The sequence below is a fragment of the Crocodylus porosus genome, unplaced genomic scaffold (assembly GCF_001723895.1).
Source record: "Crocodylus porosus isolate Cpor-Errol unplaced genomic scaffold, CroPor_comp1, whole genome shotgun sequence".
NCBI lineage: Eukaryota > Metazoa > Chordata > Crocodylia > Crocodylidae > Crocodylus > Crocodylus porosus.
The window spans coordinates 127,421,415-127,440,700 of NW_017728906.1; the positions used below are offsets into that span (position 1 = coordinate 127,421,415).

A 19,286-nucleotide genomic window follows, 5' to 3' on the forward strand; every position below is an offset into this window, starting at 1 on the left:
CATTAGTTACAAGTAGCAAGCTACATAATTTTTCTGTCTTGTACTGACCTCTGGAAAAAGTGAACTAAAAAAGGTGGTGCAAAAGGCAAAGATAATGGTAGAATAACTTTTGCCACAGCCTTATCAGAGTGAACTAAATAAGAATCCTTTGATTAGTAACAGACATCACATAGTGGTTTTGTTTGTAGTTTTCTCTAAGGGATACCAGTTTAAAAATAGATCTACCCACTACTAGATAACAATGTTATCCAGAAACCAGCTGTTGGCACAGGAGCTGTGAGCCCTCATGACTGATATCTATTGTCTCCCAAGTGCAAACCAATGCTGAGGTGTTATTTAAGCAATAAATATTAGAAAATGAGTTTCATGCAAGATGCCAATGTGGCAGAACTTAAAAAAAACAGTGTACGAGCTTTATTTCACAAATTTTGCTATTAATGTTTTTAATAGTATAGACAAATAATGGAGCATGTTAATGATTAACTTTTACTATGGCTACATCAAATGAAAAGTAAGCAATTAGGGAAGTATTTTAGTTTCCTAAACAATAGCTCTGCACAGTACTTGTAAATATGTGGTCTCAGATAGGATACCATAATACAAGCAAATGTCATCCTTCTGTTAAGACTCAAATTGGCTTAAAAGCTTCTCATCTTTGAAAACAACAATACCCAAAAGGCCCCCAAGCTAAATATTTATCAAGAGCCAAAGTTCAAATTTTCAATGCTGGTCTTACCTCCTCATCAAAGTGCTGTGTACAGTAATGGGTTCCTTATATACACTGGAACTGCGCTGCCTAATCCAGCTGTTGTCTGTATGCAGTGACGTTCTCTTTCTCATTTCCTGAAGGATTTGTTGTCTCTCTGCCTCTGCTTGGGACATGGCAGGTTCTTTCTGAGACCCTTTCTGTGAATCAGATACATTCCGAGATTTTTCCAAGTATTTGTTGTTCGTACCTGCTTTGAATAAGACACAAAAATTTGAGGAAAAAATTGCAACCGACAAAACTGGTGTTGCCCAATGTGCTGCATGTTCACAGTCACATTTTTAAAATTTGACTGAGGTGCTAGAGGCATAAGTCTTTCACGTTTGTATTGACCGTCATAAAAGCAGTCTAGTCTAGGGGAGGATGGAAAAGCAGTGGGGAAAAGCCCCTAGCCCATTCCTCAGACTGGGGACCCTGCTTCTGACTCCAGGGGCTCCCGAGTGAAGAACAGGCGGGGGGTGGTGCTGCTCCCTCTACTCAGCTCTCTGAGACCAGGAATAGGACAAAGGAGCAGCTAGGCAAAGCCCCTGACCACTTCTCATTCTGGAGACTCCTCAGTGAGAAGTAGTAGGGGTCTCGTGGCACCACTCCCTCTGCTTGGCTCCTGGAGTGTGAAGAGCCAAGGGGGAAGCATAATATTAATTTGCTGCTTTCACACACAGAATTTTCACATTAAAAAAAAAAAAAAAAAAGAAGAAAAAAAATCACATAATAAATCATGATAATTTAAACATAACAGTTAATGTGATGTGACATAAGCAAACACTATATACATTCCACAGAATAGAGCTGTATTATTTTCAAGAACAGGGGAAAGCCAGAGGATCCTTTTCTCTAACATCCTAAACTACCCATGCTCAATTAGAGGCTTTGGTCCAATAATATGAACCAAAGCCTGACAAAATATGCATTTGCACAATGGAGCCCTTTCTCTTTTTGCAGAATTTATATTTTCTTCATTCTCTTTACAAGAATTATTTCCTTGCTCAGGATATACACAAACTTATTGTGTTTCAGATAGGACTCTTAATTTTGCTTTTGTAAATGCACTGCCTTCAAAAATGTCCCTTAAATGAGACACATTTTCTTTGATATCCTGCTACTATAGTGTCTATCCCAATACCTTGATACTATGGTAAAAGGAGACCTCAAATTTTTGGTGTAAAGAATCCTCTGGTCTTTACCTGATATACCTAAACAATAGGGGGAAAGGACCACATTCCTTAAATTAACAGAATTACCCATGATTAAAAGTCAATCTTAAATTAACAGTAGCTAGTACTTAATCAAATAGTCATAACACATATAGTCCTGCATTAAATTTGCTTCACTTTCATTTTCTCTGCCTTTAAATGCTGCTATATCTATAGATTAAAAAAAAATAATCAGTAGAGATTTTAAAATATTTTGGGAGTTATTTTCTCATTAGCTTTAATGATTGAAACATGATTTGAGAACATGATACGGTCATTATGAGCTGCACTCCCACCTTGCTCTGGCTTATTATACTTCATCTGATAAAGCATTTGCCTTCTTGGAACCTTCTGTTCAGGTTCTTTCGTCTCTTGCTGCATCTTCACACTTTGTTTTTGGTTGAGCTCATCCTGTAGCAACCCTCGGGCGATACCACCCAATGGTTTCTTATATTGACCTACATTCATGTTTGCATACATAAACCCATTTATTATTCAGACAAATGATGTTAAAACAGTTTCTAGATGCAGAAATAGTATCTTCCATCATTGGTATCTTTCATCAAAACAGGTTTCAGTAAGTCAAGTCACCCACATTCACTTTCTATTTTTGCTTGAAACAGATTAGAAAATATCCAAAATTCAAATCCGAAAGAGAATGTTATGAAATTTAATTCTTCCTAACTGCTTAAAAAAAACAAAGCCATTGTTATAAAACTATGCAGTCATCTCCAGTTATCTCCACATTCACGAATTAAAAGTTGCAAATTCAGCTATGTTAAAAATACCTTCCCTTAAGTCTTCTTATTACCAATTCAAACATACTAATGGATCCTGTACCAGGGGTGCTCAACCCCACAACCCATAGTCCCATGTTATCTGGCCCATGGGCCTGACTTGCCACAGGTCTGGAAGACTTGGCTGCAGAAGAATGGTGCCGCACCCCTGCTGCACTTCCTGCTGTACCACTCCAGGACCACCAAATTTCTGGACCTCAAGGGGAACCCTGGGCTTTGTATGCTGAACTGGGAGTCCAATCCCAGGGCAGAAGGCTGGGTGGGGGCCTGGGACCCTGAGGCCCAATCTTAGCACACAGGGGTGGGAGGGGGTAGTGCCAGGCTCTAGGGTCCACTCCTGGTGTTTAAGGCAGAGACGTCACAGTTCTGGGCCTCAAAGCCTAATCCTGATACATAGGGCTTATCCAGGCTGCAGACAAACCCTGCTCTACTCATCTGCCCCACAGGCCCAAAAGGTTGAGCACCACTGCCCTATACTATTTTCCATAGATAAACCTACAGTTTCTATCAATCTACTGTGCAAAACCCATTTAAAAAGTCTAGCCATATCCTCAAACTAATTTTTTGGGCTGACAAACTATTTAAAAAAAATAATCACAATTAATTCCTAGATTAAAAAAAAAAATAGTTGCAATTAATTGAAATTTTAATCACACAGTTGAACAATAGTCAGCACGCTCCTACCCAACAGCTTGGAACCTGTGCACCCTGCAGCTCCTCCCTGCCACCACCAACAGTGCGCAGCCCCAGCTCTGACCCTGGCCCACCCAATGCCCGCTCCAGACTCTCCCCGGCCATAGTGGAGCAGCCAGAACCCATGTGAATAGCTCCAACCCAGACCTGCTACATGCCTGCTCCAGATTTGCCTGTCCACGTTGAGCAGTGGCACCAGCCAGGCATAAGCTGCTGCTCAGCACGGAGGAAAAAGCAGCCTCTCCCACTCACCACTGCCAGGCCCTTCTTGCTGCAGCTGCCCAGAGCTCACACTCGGGCTACACTGTGTCTCCTCTGCACTGCTGCCCTGCTGGGCAGCCCAGAGGCAGTGATGATGGCAGCAGAAAGGAGTTACAGGGCAGCCCAGGCACAGGCACTGGGCAGCTGCAGCAAGAAAGGCCTGGCAGCAGTGAGGCAGAAGGGGCTCTTTTCCCCCGTGCCAAGTAGAAGCTTGTGCCTGGCTGTTGCCACTGCCCAGTGTGGGTCTGGGAGCCTGGAGCAGGCAAGGGGTGGGCTGGGGTTGGGGCCATGCACATGGGTTCTGGATGGTCTGGAGTTGGTCCACCCCACTGGTCAAAATGATGTGCCTGATTAATGCGATTAAAAAAAATGAACTCATTAATTTGTTTTTTGAGTTAATCATGTAATTAACTGTGATTATCTGACAGCCCTACTAATTTTTAGTAAAGCATTTATTCCTTATGATGATGATGATCATGACAGCAGTCCATACTACTGCCTGAAAAGGAATCTTGCTGGTATGAAAGTTTTTAAAGACCAAAAGGGAGTGCTCCATAACAAAAACTACAGATTTCTCCCAATGATTCTTGCAGCAAGCCTAGTACTTTACTGCTGAAAGTAGAAAATATATATATATTTTTAAAGCATCCAAACTGGATCTAAAGACTGAGTCTTGGGTGATCTGCCATACCCCTCAGATAGTTATTTGAGCTGCTTATTTCCTTGACTTTTAAAATTCTGATGAAGTATGATATGTTGTAAACCTGTGTGCAGATCCCAGCAATTCTTTTTTACTTTCAAATTATCTTACTGTTTTAACTATCTTTGAAGGTATTCATGCTTCATAAAAGCTATTGATGCTTCATAAATGAAGGAAAAAAAAAAAAAGAACAACAAAAGTTGAAGTACTCACCGTTTCTGTTTGCGGTGTAATCATCCAATTCTGAAGTTGACCTGGATTTACTTCTAAAAATACAGAAAACATGATTGGTTTCCCATAGCCCCTAGACATGGAACTGAAGTTAATTGTTTTTGATGTTGTATAAATACAATCTTGCTAAATTACAAGTAGTGCTCATAGTCTTAAATCGTAAGTGCAGAACCCTTTGGTAACTGCTGTATAGACACAGAGGCCCACAATCCTTGCCTCAAAGAATGCCAAAATTATTAGCTGAAAGGCTGATGAAGATGAGGTACAACCCAGCATATCACATTTCAGGCATGCACTTTCTCCCAATTTGTACAAGGCAATGTATTTAGCACTTTACACTTTGGAAATGCCACTGCAGCTGAAAGAAAGGTACAAAGTCTTATGTGTTGCATTGCAAATATTTCTTGGGAAATTGCTGTAATTTATTGTGCACATATTCACTCCGGACGCATCCACACGTGCCATTATGGTGTCATTGTTACTGTACTGTCTTTTAGCACTTCCTTTTACAACTGCTAAAATACAGTGAAGAACAGTCCATACTGCACTGTGCATGGTTATTTTTAGGCACTATGTCACTGTAGCGACACACTATAACGAGGGAGAGCCTCGCTATAGCAACGTAGCTGCAACATTATGGTTTTTGCCCACAGATGCTAGGTTGCCACACAGCATTGCTACAGCAATGTAATGTCATGTGTAGACACGCCCTCTATGAGCTTAGCTGAAGGACATCAGATGTATAAGAAAATGAAGAGTAAGTTGATGTGTACTGGCATCCCAGAGGAGAAGCTTATCAGCACTTTTATATTACTAGCTCTAGCTAATCCAGGCAGATCAATATGTCTATTAATACTGAAAAATAAATAAATAACCTCGTGTTTTCTGCTTCCAAAAGCAGCAGCTATAACACATTACAGCAGCATCATTGCAGGCACATCAGCTATCAAAGCCCTAAGAAAACTACTGTCTTCCATCACGAAGATCTTTGAATGCAGAATACTTAACATATCTGCATAATATTTTTTGTCCCTCACACTAATTTTCTGTTCAATGTGCTGACTGATCAGTTCTTGCACGGGTGAAGAAGGAAACAGCATAGGTTGTTCAATTGCTTGTAAGAGTAGAAATTATTAGGAATAAGGAAGCCTGACCCAAGCCTTACCTCTAGGCTGCCTATACATATGCTTCCTGGTTTTCTCAGTGTTAAGACTGATCAGCTGAAGTTCAATATATCAGATGAAGTACACTACATATCAGATCTGACTCCTAGTAGGTAAAAGCATAACTCAAAAATTACACAAAATAAAATGGCTAATAAGAAGTCTCACGTCATCACACTAAGATGGCTCAGATTTACTGCCAAAGTCAAGACTCAAGTAAAGAAAGGTGAAATTATAACTTGTATGGAGATTTAGTGTCAGACTAACCTGTCAGCAAGAAAGTGACCAGATCGATCCTCAGTGGTTTCAGGTTCATCATCATGTTTATAAAATCTATAAGCAAAACAAACAAACAAACAAATAAATAAATGCAGTCACACAGACACACACACGAAACAGAGCACTCCATTAAAAAAAAAAAAAAAAAAGGGTCAAATGGGCAAGAAAGGCCTTCATAAAAATGTTCCCTGTGAATACACTGCTAACATCCAATTCTTAAATGCATCATATTTACACAAATAGAAGACAACCCAAATTATAAGATGACCTCCCCTAATACTCAAATTCTACATAAGGAAAATTTATAAATTTGTTATAATTTTCCAGGTATAGAATCTAATTATTGAAGATCTGCCTTGAATTTGTTCCCCTCATACTGCCACAGCAGAAAAAATAAGTCTAAGTGGTTAGATAGCCATTTGCTTTCTGCTTCCCCCCAACTTTTTACCTTGGCTGCCCCTTCCCCCTCTTCTTACTGTAAGACCCTGCTCTTCCTGAGTACATGAAGTGAGGAACAAATTTGAAAACAATAACCTTGAAATTAAACATGGCTGTAAAAAATTTCATATAGTATCCATACACTTAGTTCATTCAGAATTGATGCATGTTACCTTTTTGAAACTGCTGCAAGTTTTAGCACAGGTAGTCCATAAATACATTTTCGAACAACACTTGGCACCTACCTTTATGTAGTACAAGCTATATATGATATTAGTCCAAAGCCAAAGGCTCACGATATACTACATAGTTCATTGGGCTGGGGCCCACCAGAGTCAACAGCATTTCAAGCCATGTTGACCCCACAGCTCAGCACTGCTCACTATGTGCATGTACCCCCCAACAAACAAAGGATCCATTTACTAATTAGTTCCCAATCTTGACTGGAGCTACGTGCTCTCGTCATGAATCCTGTGATGCTCCAAAAAGTTATATGCAAGAGCAAAGGAACCTGGTTTAGCTTTACCACATGGAGGGTGGGGTGGGGCCACACTAATCATATGCACCAGGCTAAGAGATGGGGTGACAGAGGGGTTCTGGATGAACAGTATTCAATAATGTGGCTCACCATAACTTGAAAAAAAAGAGTCAGTGGTCAGGAGGACTACCATAGTTCTTATTCAGATGGACTACACTAACCCATAGTTCCCATTAGCATCTTGGCCTTTTGGCTAGTAGCAAGCATTTTTGGCATAAGGGGGGGGGAGGTATCAGGGCTGGCTCCTCCCCTGTCTGGCCCTCCCAGTGCTGGCCTGGTACTAAAGTACCTCTAGGCCCAGTGCGCCATTTCCCTGCAAAAAGAACACCAACCCTTTTTTTTTTTTAAACTGCCATAAAAATGGTTCCCATCAGCAGGTTTGCCCAATATGGGCCACATGTTTTATAGCCATGCTCAGTGTTGGCTGCATTTAATCAGTTTCATAGTTGGTTTGCATTGATGAGAACATGCTGTTTTTGGCAGGAATTTAGTAATAGACCATGTATTTGGTGAGTTTTCCTTTTATAGGATGAGGGACTTATTCCCCATGCCAACTGGGGGGAAAATACTTTGCCTTGTATTCCAGTAAATACAGTATACAGCTGTAGGAAATTAGGGTTGGAAGGGACCTCAGGAGACCATCTAGTCCAAGCCCAGCTCAAAGCAGGACTCATCCCCAACTAAATAAAACCAGCCAGGGCTTTGTCAAGCCAGGCCTTAAAAGCCTCCATGGATGGAGATTCTACCACCTCTTTAGGTGACCTGTTCCAATGCTTCATGTCATGGGGCAGGGTCCTAAGAGCGGCTGTGATCTCTTCTAGCACCCCCCCCGCTGTGCCAAGTAGGTGTCAATGCACCCTCATTCTCGCCCGCCACATCTTTGATGATAAGAGTATTAAGGGAGGCTGCCTTTTATCCTCCTTGACACGGTACCCCTGACGTACTCCAGTCTGTGCCCCATCTACTCTGTGCGCTCCTGCCTCAACGGCTACGCATGGCTCCTACCACCCCTAATACCACGCCCCAAGCCTCGCAGATGTTCCGGACGTTGTCTAGTCACTTTCTTAGGTGGCCTGTGTCCTCACAGATGCTCTCTGGCCTCTCCTTCCTTAGTCGCCTGCGTTCCCCGCGGACACTCCTAGGCCTCTCTCGCGGCTGAGCCCCACTGGGCCTTCTCTCACGACCCTGTCTGTGCTGGGGTCTAACCTCGCAACTAAATCCTCACATATACACCCCCCGTGGGGCTTCTCGCCTCTAGGCGCATGCCCTCCCTGGGCCCCTCGCCTATGCGCCCCCGCCCGGGGCTCTGCCCGCACTGGGGCCCAGGTGGCCATAACTGTGCCTGGCCCCGACCCCTTCTTGGGCCTTAGAGCAAGCGCCCTCTCTGGGGCTTCTCACAATTGGGGCTCAGGTAGCCGTAGCCGTGCCTGGCCCCTAAATCCCCTCCGCAGATCTACAACTCCTGTGGGGCCCAGGCGGCCTCGGCCTTACCTGACCCCCAATCCACTGTGCCCCTTCGCAGGGCTGGGGCCAATGCCCCCTTAATGCTGTGCCCTCTTTGGCACCGGGGTCTCCACACCACTGTGGAGCCCCACTGAGGCCTCCTCTGACCCCTTATAGCCTTACCTGGTCCTCTGGTGTAACAACCAAAAGCAATAACATGAGCCAATCTGCTCCAACTCAAAGCTAAGTCTCCTGGCTAAAACAAACTCTATGCCATCAGGCAATTTATCATCCCAAATCCCTACCAGGGCTTCCTCCACCCGGTGTCCTCATACAGAAGCTGTTTCAGACCATCGGGCTTCTCTGCACTGCCTGCTCCAACAGAGCTCCGACTTCCTCAGCTGCCAGAGGGAAACTGACTCTGGTCTCAGCCTGGCTTGTTTATATAGGCCAGGTCCTGCCCCCTTCTGGTCAGCTGACCAAACTGCAGTTGCCCTGGCAACCAGCACCTGTAACTCTTTTTAGGAGTTCAACACTTCACCACCCTCCTAGCGAGAAAGTTTTTCCTAATATCCAACCTAAACTTCGCTTGCTGCAACTTGAGAACAAAAATGCTATGTCAAATTTAAGTGCACAGTTTGCCCAATACATTTGGCCTGCTAAAGAGGGGACTTGAGGAACATTAGTTACACAAGAGTTCAAAATACTCTCAGCTACTCTAGCTTTTCCTGCAAATTTATAGGTCTTTGAAAACAGAAGACAAAACAACCACCACCACCACATTTGTTTCTAATTTTTCCTTTAAGTTAATCTGTTGTGCTCCTTGTAACAGCAGGAAAGACATTTTAGAATTACAGGCTCAGAAGGGACTTTTTAAGGTTATCTGGTTCAACCCCCTTCATACATACAAGATTTGCCTGAACCATCCCATAGAGATACCTACCCCAGTCAGTTCTGGAACCCCTGTTGATCCTTTCTTTTTTAATATACAAATAGATGGCTATAAAAAGGAAGGAGATGGTGTTTTACTCTCTGCCATAAAAAATATTTAAACTAGGTGTCTCAAAGACAGTGTAATAAGTAAGCATATACCTAGGCATCTCAGTTACTACATTCACAGTCTATGTAAATACATCACTCCTATAATGAATGCAGACCTTTGATGCTGCTCCTCTGCCTCTGCTTCCGCCCACCGCTTCTGGTCTTCGGCATACTGTTGTTCTATCTCCTTACGTCTTTGCTCAAGCTCTAGCTCTTGGAGTTCACTTTTTTGTTTCAAGTGGAGGATTTCTTTCTCCTGGAGTCCTTGTTCCTCCAGAAGCCACTTCCTTTCCTCATCTTTCTCTCCCTTATTCTGCTGCTGCTGTGCCCCCTGTTCACTTCCTCCACCTCCTTCAGGAACTTCAGCATCTCCTCCCGTAACTGTTCTCCAACTAGAAGCCAAGGGGGCATGTGCAGTGGTAGACATCGTGTCTGCAGTTAGGACACACTGCTCCTGGTGGAGAGGAAAACAATGCATTTTCTTTTTAAATAAACATCACATGATGAAGAAAATACTGTGTTTTGTGAGCAGATGAAGAGCTAGCTCTCAGGGAAATCTGATGGCAATGAAGATCCTTTGATGTATGTTTCAGGATGTGTTCAAACAGGTCTTATGGTCTTGAATAAAATTTCTTGGATAATGTTATAGTGAAAGTTGTAACAGCAAAAGTGGTGGCTTAAAGTTGCCCGAGTTTCAGATTTGTCCCACCTCCCTGTTCACAACTGTATACAAACAGAAATGGTCTTGCCAAGACTGAGAAACTGCTCCTTGATCTGACACAGAAACAGGAAGCAAGAGAGCCCTATAAGCACTTCAGACACCCAGAGTGGTTGCTCAGCCATGGCACAGACAATAGCTGCAGAAAGGAGCCACCAAAACAGCCATCCAAATTCTTGATATTTTGAGATATCTAAACGATTTTATTCAGTAAGACTGCAGTTTATTTACAATGTAAGGTCTTCAGAGACAGTCTGGTGTAGCCTTAAGACCACTATTAAACTAAGTATTTCTGAATGTAATTAAATTTTGACATATGCAGGTAGTCCCACTGACTTTGGTGGACTTATTCAATAAAGGGACTATGAAAAGCTTGAAAGGGAAAACAAAATCACAGCCTACCTCATCTTGGTATTTTGAACTCTCTTTTTCTGCTTCCTCCTGAGCCCGCAGCCATTCTTCCCTCAATTTCTCTTGCTCACGTTTATATTTCTCCTAGCAGATTATATATATAAAAAAATTCAGAGCAATGAGAAAATGTGATGCGCTCTGCTTGTAATACAATACAATACAGCACTTGCTTTAAGCCATTCCAGTGTATACAGCAGTCTGTTTGGTGTAGTGAAGTCTAAGCTGATGGAATGAAAACCTGACTCTAATGACATCAAGGGGAATTCTCACAGTGACTTAAGTAGAGTCCAGTTTTTATGCTCAGCTTCTGAAAGCCCACCAACACATTTTTAATGTTCCCTACCTTTTGATCAGTTTTAGTGCAACTGAAAACCTGCTACTACTGTATCATAGGATGAGGGATAATACTGAAACTACAGGCTAACACTTTGTGTGCAAAAGGACCAAAGAAACAAAAGGAAAGAAAGGAAATGGGGGGAAGACGCAACGAGAGAGGGAAATAATGTGATCCTGAGAAATGCTAAAGAGAGCTTCTGGGGGGGGGGGGACGGACGACAAAGAGAGAAGGGATAGAGGAGGAAGAGGAAAAGGGAAGTGGGAAGCCAGGTCTCATCTTCTTTAAGGACAGCGCTCTAAGTTTACCTTGGGCTCAAACAGATTGATCTCCAGAAGCACCCAAAAATGTGGTAGGCACTTTATAAAACACCAAAGACCTTGAAAAGTTTACAAACTAAAAATACAAAACTAAAAAAACCCAAACAAATATAGACAGACAGGCAGACAAAGGGTATGAAAACGGACAGAGTTAATTAGAGATAAGCAAAGTGTGATTAAGCCACGTCTTGCTGAGTGCACTGTCACCACAAACAGAGCTTCTGCAGCAAACAATGACACCTGCAGATCCCAACAATTTTTAGATGGTTAGCCTTAAATTAAATTAATCTGCACAAATGTGTGGCAGTGTTAAGCATGAATAGTCCCATTCTGTTCGTTTCCCTGTGATTACTGGCATGCTCAAAGTTAAGCACATGCTTTGTAGCACTGCTAGATCCAGGGTCATACTTCACCCTTCTAACATCTACCACAGCGACGTGAAAACATGGAAATATCCCAGCTTAACTGCTAATGCCAAGGCTGGGTTTTGAGAACTCTCAAGAAAGTATTTATTTTGTTTTGTTTTGTTTTTTTCTGAGACAATTAGACATTGAAGTTAATAAGGGACTGAACTTGGAAACCCATAATGGCATTTCTCAAAACTTTTTTTGAGGGAGAAAGTGCAAACTACAGTTTAAGAATATTTTATTGGCAGATTTTTGTGACCTTGACTATCTTAGGATACCAATAATTGGCCCAAAGAATTAAATACAAATGAAACATGCTAACCCACTCTTCTCTTTGTGCCTCTACTCCCATTTACAATAATGAATGACCAGCCAATTGTTATTCTGAAATACTGTGGCTTGCACAATACTGTTGCCACATATTTAAATATTAACATAAACTTCTGTTGGAAAAGTTTTATATATAAACACTAAAAAGACAAGAAGAAGATGCAGCTAGATCCTAGACTTCATGAAATATTACTTCCCCTTACTTAATTTGTAGCAAGGCTGAAATTTAGAAATTCTGGAACTAAAGGGAACTCCTATGACATTCTCATTAAAATAAAAATTCAAGGCTTATTCAAGTTATTCTGTGCAGTTCACACATTTCAAATAAACGTACACCTTGGAAGACTAACATTTATACATGACTCTTTTTAAAATAACTTTTTTGAAATAAATAAATTTCTCCTTGACAGATTTAAAAAAGAAAAAGTGAAATTGATTAGTTTTGTTTGTTTGAAATTATATGCAGGAATGGTTTATAATAATTTTTTGTTTTAAAACAAATGTTTGTCTTATTTCAAATTATAAAAATACAATGTTTGTATTTTCCTTTCCCTCTTAAACCTTTCAAATACTCCTTTGTATTTGGAAGCTGTACGGTGGCAAAGAGAAAAATAAAGATAACTCTTCCCCGGTGTGATTTAGGCTGTGCACACATGTTCAAATGATCTGGGAGACTTATCCCAGGTTTGTTTTCCTGGTGGAAAAAGTTATCAGGAGTCCCCTGAACAGACTTTTGAATGCTAAGCCCCTGAGGTACAGAGATCTTGAGGTGCTGACACTAAGCTGCCAGAGGACTCCAGCGTACACGTCTCAGTTTGCTCTGAAGTCTCCCTGTCTGCCTGGAGGCAGATGGCAGTAGTACAAAGGCAGCCCTGATTTGCTAACTCAGATTGGTCAAGGTCAGCTTGCGTCTCCCTGCAGCACAATGTAGGAATTGTGAAGGAGGGTATGTTCTGCTCTCAGGTTGGCTGGAGCAGTAGAATCTAGCCTGAGCAACATACTGCCACCCAGAAGGGCTAGGATCAAATTACTGTGGGATGCTGGATAACTGTGCTGTGGCTTAGCTCAAAAAGGCAAGTTCACAAACATTTGCCCTGCCAGGAGAAACTCTCCCAGAAGTGATTTAACTCTGTTTATTCCCAAGATATTTTTCTCCTGGAGCACCCATTTTTGCTCTGGGAGAAATAACTTTTCTGCTGTTAGAAAGGCTTAGGACTCAGGCTGCGGACACGCATTAAAATGATCTGGGAGAACACTCATATTTCATGTATACTCCTGGTTTCTACTGGAAGAGGAGCAACTTTCCTAATAGAAACTGAAAGTCTGTATGAGGCATTAGCCAAACTTAAACATAATGAAAAGCAGCTTATCCCAATTCCTTACATTACTGTCACGTCTCTTCACAGTTTCCAAAGCACTTTGCAACACGATAGAGGTAGAATTGTTTTAAGAAGTAGGGCATAAGGTATAGAGAAATGAAATTCTTTATCCAAAATTAGGCAAGATGGCAGAGCTTGTACAAGGTCCTAGAGTTTCCTGAATGACCATCCTATGCATTATCCATATACAGTGGAACTCCCATCTGCAACAGGAAAGTTGAACAATACCTGCAGTAAACGCTCCTGTTCTTTTTGCCATTTTTCTTGTCGTTTTCTCTCATCCTCTTGATCCCAAACCCGGCATCTAGGAACACTAATGGATGGGACTGGAAGCTACAACAGAAAGAGAACAATTAGATGCATATGAAGAGGATATCTATTCACTATTTTTAAAAATATATTTTTAAATACTAGGTCCAAAAACAATAGCTACAATTTGAAAGCAACAATAACCTACAGTACTACACCACTTGGTGCAGTTAAACTGTAACACTTCATTCAAGCTTTAAGAAAGGTTTAATCAGTGATCTGGTTAATTTTGTGAGACACCTAAGTAGAATAAAAACCAGTAAAATACTTAATAGCAGGCTTCCCCAAACAAAAATTCATAGATGATAGTGTCAGAAGGGACCTCAGTAAGTTATCAAGTCCAAACGCCTGCCCTGGGCAAGAAAGAGTGCTGGGATCAGACAACTCCAGTTAAGTGCTTGTCCAGTCTCCTTTTAAAGACCCCCAAGGTAAGGGAGAGCACTACCTCCCTTGCAAGCCCATTCCAGATCTGGCAACCTTTACAGTGAAGAAGTTCTTTCTAGTGTCCAACCTAAATCTGCTCTCTGTCAATTTGTGGCCACTATTTCAAGTTACTCCAGGGAGTGCCCTAGTAAATAGAGCATCTCTTATTCCCTGCTGCCCTCCCTTGATGAATTTATGGGCAGCCACAAGATCACCATTAAGTTCATTTCATAAACAGTGTGTAAACAAGTACTCACATCAGATATTGCAGATTCTGAGCCTCCTGTATGATTCACAGATAGGAGGAGAAACAGACAAAAAAAACATATTATAATTGCATGCAGCTATAAGACCTATTTAAATGTGGAAAGTTTGCTTGTGGAAATTCTACGATACTATTTAGTTACACTGTAAACTATGCTTGTATTTGACCCATTATCTTTATTTAGATCAGTGAATCATTAGGCATCTACAGTTAATACCTATCTGAGCAACTGCTGAAGAGAATAACCCTGTAACAGCAATACATTCTTCCAGACATTGCCAGTAATTACTTAGTATTGAATTAGCAGTATAATCCCAGCTGTAGTGACATGAAGTTTACTTGCAGTAAAAAATAAAATATTTGAAATATCAGTATAAATACTCCCCCCATAGAGTGCTTGTTAGTGTTCGTTCCAGATCTCAGCTTAGCTTGTGCTTGTGTGACAAAAGTACACACACCATGAGGATATACTAAAAACTAAGAGAAAAAAATTGTGGGAAACAAACTCTTAGGAGTGAGTTTTTCTTAGAATATTTCTGGAAGAACAAAATGAATGCCAAAACAGCCAACAGTTTAGACCATGTTAGTTACATGCCACATTTCATTAAAAACAGTTATGTAACAGAAAGGCAAAAATGTTGGAACCTATTTCCCTGCCATGCAACAAAACATGGTAGAGCAAAGCACATCAAATTGTTGTAATTGCTCAGAGGCCTATGTCAAATTTATTTATGTGCATTATTTTTAGTTACAAAACTTTTAACAATGGAAATGTATTGGTGAGAATAATAAAGCATCATAAGTGAAATTAATAAAAATATAAATTATTGCTATATAGCTAAATACTAAAATGCATGCCTTACCATACAGAAAGGCTTTTTTTGAACAAGGAGAAAAAAAGGCAGTTAACATACTACCATAGAATTCATTATACAAAAACAAGATTAAGACCGGGTCTTAAAATATTTTCATTAAGGAACATATATAAAAATATTTCAACATCTTCATTACACTAAAAATATGTAGAGCAGACATTTAGAAATGACTACCAACATAACAAGAAATGCGTTGTGCCACTTCAAAAAAGTCACTTTAAAAAACTCCACACATTCAGGATGAAATCCTGGCTCCACTAGTATCAATGACAGAATTCCTCCACAGGCCTAGAATTTCACCCACATAGGCTGCAGCAAAATACTGACATTCAAAAAAGTCTTAAAAAGACAGAATGTTAGAGTATTAGTGAAGATATGAGATGTGACATGCAGAGCACACAAAAAAGCAACCCTACAAAACTATAAACAAGAGCCATATATTTTGCCTGTAAAAGGCAAAAACAAAACACCATTAAATTCATTTCAGAATTTATGCTAGGTTTACTTTGGATTTAGTACTGTTATCTACTGTAGAATGGCAGTAGAATGGTACATTATATCAATCTGGTTGTAGAAAGCAGGGACTCTGAACAAACTGCAATTTAGGTTGAAATGAGCAATGTTATCAATAGCTCTGAACATTTCATGAAATATGTGCTGGAATGTTTATTATCCTGTTTTGTAGGTAGTTGCAAACCTAAACAAAGAACATGACCCCTTCTGTTACCCAGTGGAAGAAAAAAAAGTGGTTTGAACTTTGCATCAGAGGTTTTAAAAAGGTTTAGATATACAAAACACACAAAGACCCATTACCACAAAGGTAGACCCATGAATTGTAAGAATAACCTGACGACCCTAGAGAAAGAATGGAAATGAATTATGTTCCTTTGTCATGGTAGCAACAAACAATGCTGAAAAGACATAGTACCCAGCACCAGAGACTTGTTAGAAAGAATGTACAGTGGGAACAATTTCATGAAAGTACATGAAACGTTAGCTTTTTGTTTTACCTTGTTCAAAAAATTGTGATCGTCTTTTTAAGTTTTTCAAAGAAATAGATTCAGATTCTATTTGAAAAATACAAAGAACACAAGTCAATATGGTGCTTACTTTTTTTTTTTTTTTTAAACTGACTATCACCACTGGATAACAAATGACAGCAGACTTTTTCAATCTGTAAAAATATCACTTAGAAAAAAAGATGGAAAAAAATGCTAATCTTTTGTAATAACTAATGTACATTTTTTAGTAGGTTATACCACATAGAGATTAGTACTTAGTATAAGCAGAATCCATCTACATAACAGCACAGATGACCCACTTTGTGTGGGAGAACTGGAGAACTGGCAATATGGTTTGCTTTATCTGAAATCCCAGGTTTGGTACTCTTTTACAGCCCATGTTTAGGATTACAATCGCTCTAAAATTCGAATTTTGACTTCTCTTCTCCTCCTCCTCTATGACCCTTAGTCATAATACAATGGGATGGCTTTAGCCAGTGCATATACTTTCCCATTCACAAGTGCTTTCACTTCAGGGCTCATATATAAATCATCAGGCAAGCTATTATAAGATATAGTTAAGTAAGCAGTTTCCATTAGAGAATTAGATATTCATTAGGAGACCTAAGTGGTTGTTTTCCCTTACTCTACCCCCAAAGAGTACCTTTATTAATAACTTCATTAGGACTTGTTACATGAAGCCCACACTATGCAGCTGAGGTATTACAAAAGTCATCATACTTGAGTTATAATGGGAGAAAAAAACCCTGAACACATAAGGCGAGTCCCCACATTCAAGGGTGTGAGGTTTGTGGTGCCACAAATCCAGTAGCAAAAACCCCCAAAACAAAACAAAAAACAAAATCTCCAGGGAAAAAACCAGCACAGAGCATGTGTCAGTAGCATGGTCTGGAACAAGTGGAGGACTAGCCATCCAGAGCAATGCTCTGGCTGCCAGCCAGGCTCCATGCTGCCAGATCTGCACCCCTGCTGTACCGGGACACCAGGTAATACTGCAGGGGTGTGCAATGGGGCACAAAGCAGCAGCACAAATCTGTGCCTCTGCTATTTGTGTCTATAGACATATACTCCTGCATGTGGGGAGTCACCCATAGAGCTAGATTCCCTTCTTCTTATCCCTCTAGTGCCTGAAGGGCAGAGAAAGCACTGACACTCAAAATCCATGGAAGGACTGATACAAAACTGCTTTAATCTGCACTATGTGGAGTTATTTTCTGTCTCTGCTTTGTTTCCCTTCTTTAATACCAACAGCACAGGAAGTCTATAACCAGCCAGGTTCTTGTTAGGGCTTTGTTTAAAATCAAAGAATCATAGAGACATTCAGAGGTCATCTAGTTCAACCCCTCCACTAGAGGCAGGATCATATCTATCCAAGCCATCCTATACGAATTAATTATCTAAGCTATTAGTAAAATGACAGCCAACCCTGACACAAATCACATGGCATAACACCCTAAGCTGTCACAGGCAAGGCAAGGGGCCAATAGTGGCTAATATTCTGCTACTGCAAGGATTGTTAAAATATGATCAATAGATCCAAAGAGGGCCCCTCCCATCAAGAAGGCAAAAACCGCTACAGTCTGTACCAACCTGACAATGGGGTACAGTTCCTTCCTGACTTCAAATATGGCACTAGGTCTGCCTCTCAGCAGAAGGGCAAGCTTTCTAGCTAGGAATCTCAAAGTTTAAATGTCAGCGTGAGCACTGGTACATCCCAGTCAAAATCCCCAGCCTTGGCTGTAGCTAGTGCCCAGTGTTTGAGGAAGGTGAAAACCCTGTCCTAAAGCGAGTAGTAACCAGGGTGGGGGGGGTTCTTTCCTGGAATGTGAAGCGAAGCCAAAACCAGTGAAGCTACAGCCACTCTTGTTCAACTACCAAGCATTCCCTGTAATACAGAGGTTCCCAAACTGTGGTATGCAAGACATCACTAGGAACACAGGAAAAATTGTGTAACTGCAGATTTAATTTTTTATTATAATAATTGGCATTTAATGGGTTAAAATATAAAAGGTATGCTGGTAGGTATATGCATGCAGCTGATACATCTGAAGGAGGTATGTAATAAAGAAAAAGTTTGTGAACCTCTGCTGTAGCGCAACCCTGCCTATTTTGAGTGCAATCAGACTCGCGTGCTAGACTTGCAGCCTCCAGTATTCCACTAACATGTATAGGCACAATAGCTGTATTCTCTCTTCTCGCCTTTACAATTAACTTACAAATTTAGCTGACAAAAAACAGTAGTTTACCTTTTTGCTCATTAGAACACAAGTCTGCTTGCATCCCATTTATCACTTTGGCTCCAGTATCCTACAAAAAGAAAAAATGATTTAAATACAATTCCATGGTTTCATTTTAATTTATCAGTCACAATCACCATTTTTTCTCACAGGGATTGCACAAAGTTAAGTATGCCAGACAGTTCCTATAACTTATGAGTAACTTGTAACAAATTTTCTCTAATATATTTTGGATATAGACTACAGGCATTTGCTAGAATTAATGCCCATCATTAGCCGATGGCCTGAAAGAAACAGTTAAATTTAGTTTAGAAAAAAGTTATAAGCCAAAATGGTAACTATTTGAATCCATGAGGTAGGGGTAAAGGGGAGAGTTTAAGTAAATTAAAAGCATAAACTTTACATTTCTTGGAAGAGTATCACATGCATTACTATTAAATACCTGCAGTAGCCGTTTTTAAAGAAGTAATGTTCTAAGGCTTATATTCAGAACAAATGTCCTTGTCAAAGCCTGTATACATTTTAACATTTATTGATTCCCTATTCATGGAAATACAGCAGTCACTCTTAAAAATATTTTTTCTCTTAATTTATTAAGAAACATCATCACAGTATTCATAGTTTCTTTGCTTCCCTATCCTTTTGACAGTGAAGCTGAAAGAGAATATTATGCATACCGTAGCAACTTAAGATAAAAACGGCAAAAAGTTTTT

At 40.5% G+C, this 19,286-nt stretch overlaps 1 protein-coding gene across 8 annotated transcripts in view; it reads right to left on the bottom strand.

Annotated features, from left to right (window-relative positions):
- Nucleotides 1–19,286, bottom strand: part of LMO7 (LIM domain 7) — a 124,054-nt gene that overhangs the window by 8,216 nt on the left and 96,552 nt on the right. For 3 of the 8 annotated variants that reach the window (XM_019529784.1, XM_019529781.1, XM_019529779.1), the window contains 10 exons: nucleotides 18,583–18,643; nucleotides 16,325–16,381; nucleotides 14,432–14,457; nucleotides 13,671–13,775; nucleotides 10,664–10,756; nucleotides 9,660–9,997; nucleotides 6,072–6,137; nucleotides 4,624–4,676; nucleotides 2,256–2,417; nucleotides 737–959 (listed from right to left, as the gene is read on the bottom strand). In XM_019529784.1, the coding sequence (XP_019385329.1) occupies nucleotides 737–959; nucleotides 2,256–2,417; nucleotides 4,624–4,676; nucleotides 6,072–6,137; nucleotides 9,660–9,997; nucleotides 10,664–10,756; nucleotides 13,671–13,775; nucleotides 14,432–14,457; nucleotides 16,325–16,381; nucleotides 18,583–18,643 (1,184 nt within the window). The remainder of the gene's footprint in view (nucleotides 1–736; nucleotides 960–2,255; nucleotides 2,418–4,623; nucleotides 4,677–6,071; nucleotides 6,138–9,659; nucleotides 9,998–10,663; nucleotides 10,757–13,670; nucleotides 13,776–14,431; nucleotides 14,458–16,324; nucleotides 16,382–18,582; nucleotides 18,644–19,286) is intronic. The other 5 variants (XM_019529787.1, XM_019529783.1, XM_019529785.1 and 2 more) reach the window with 3 other exon arrangements.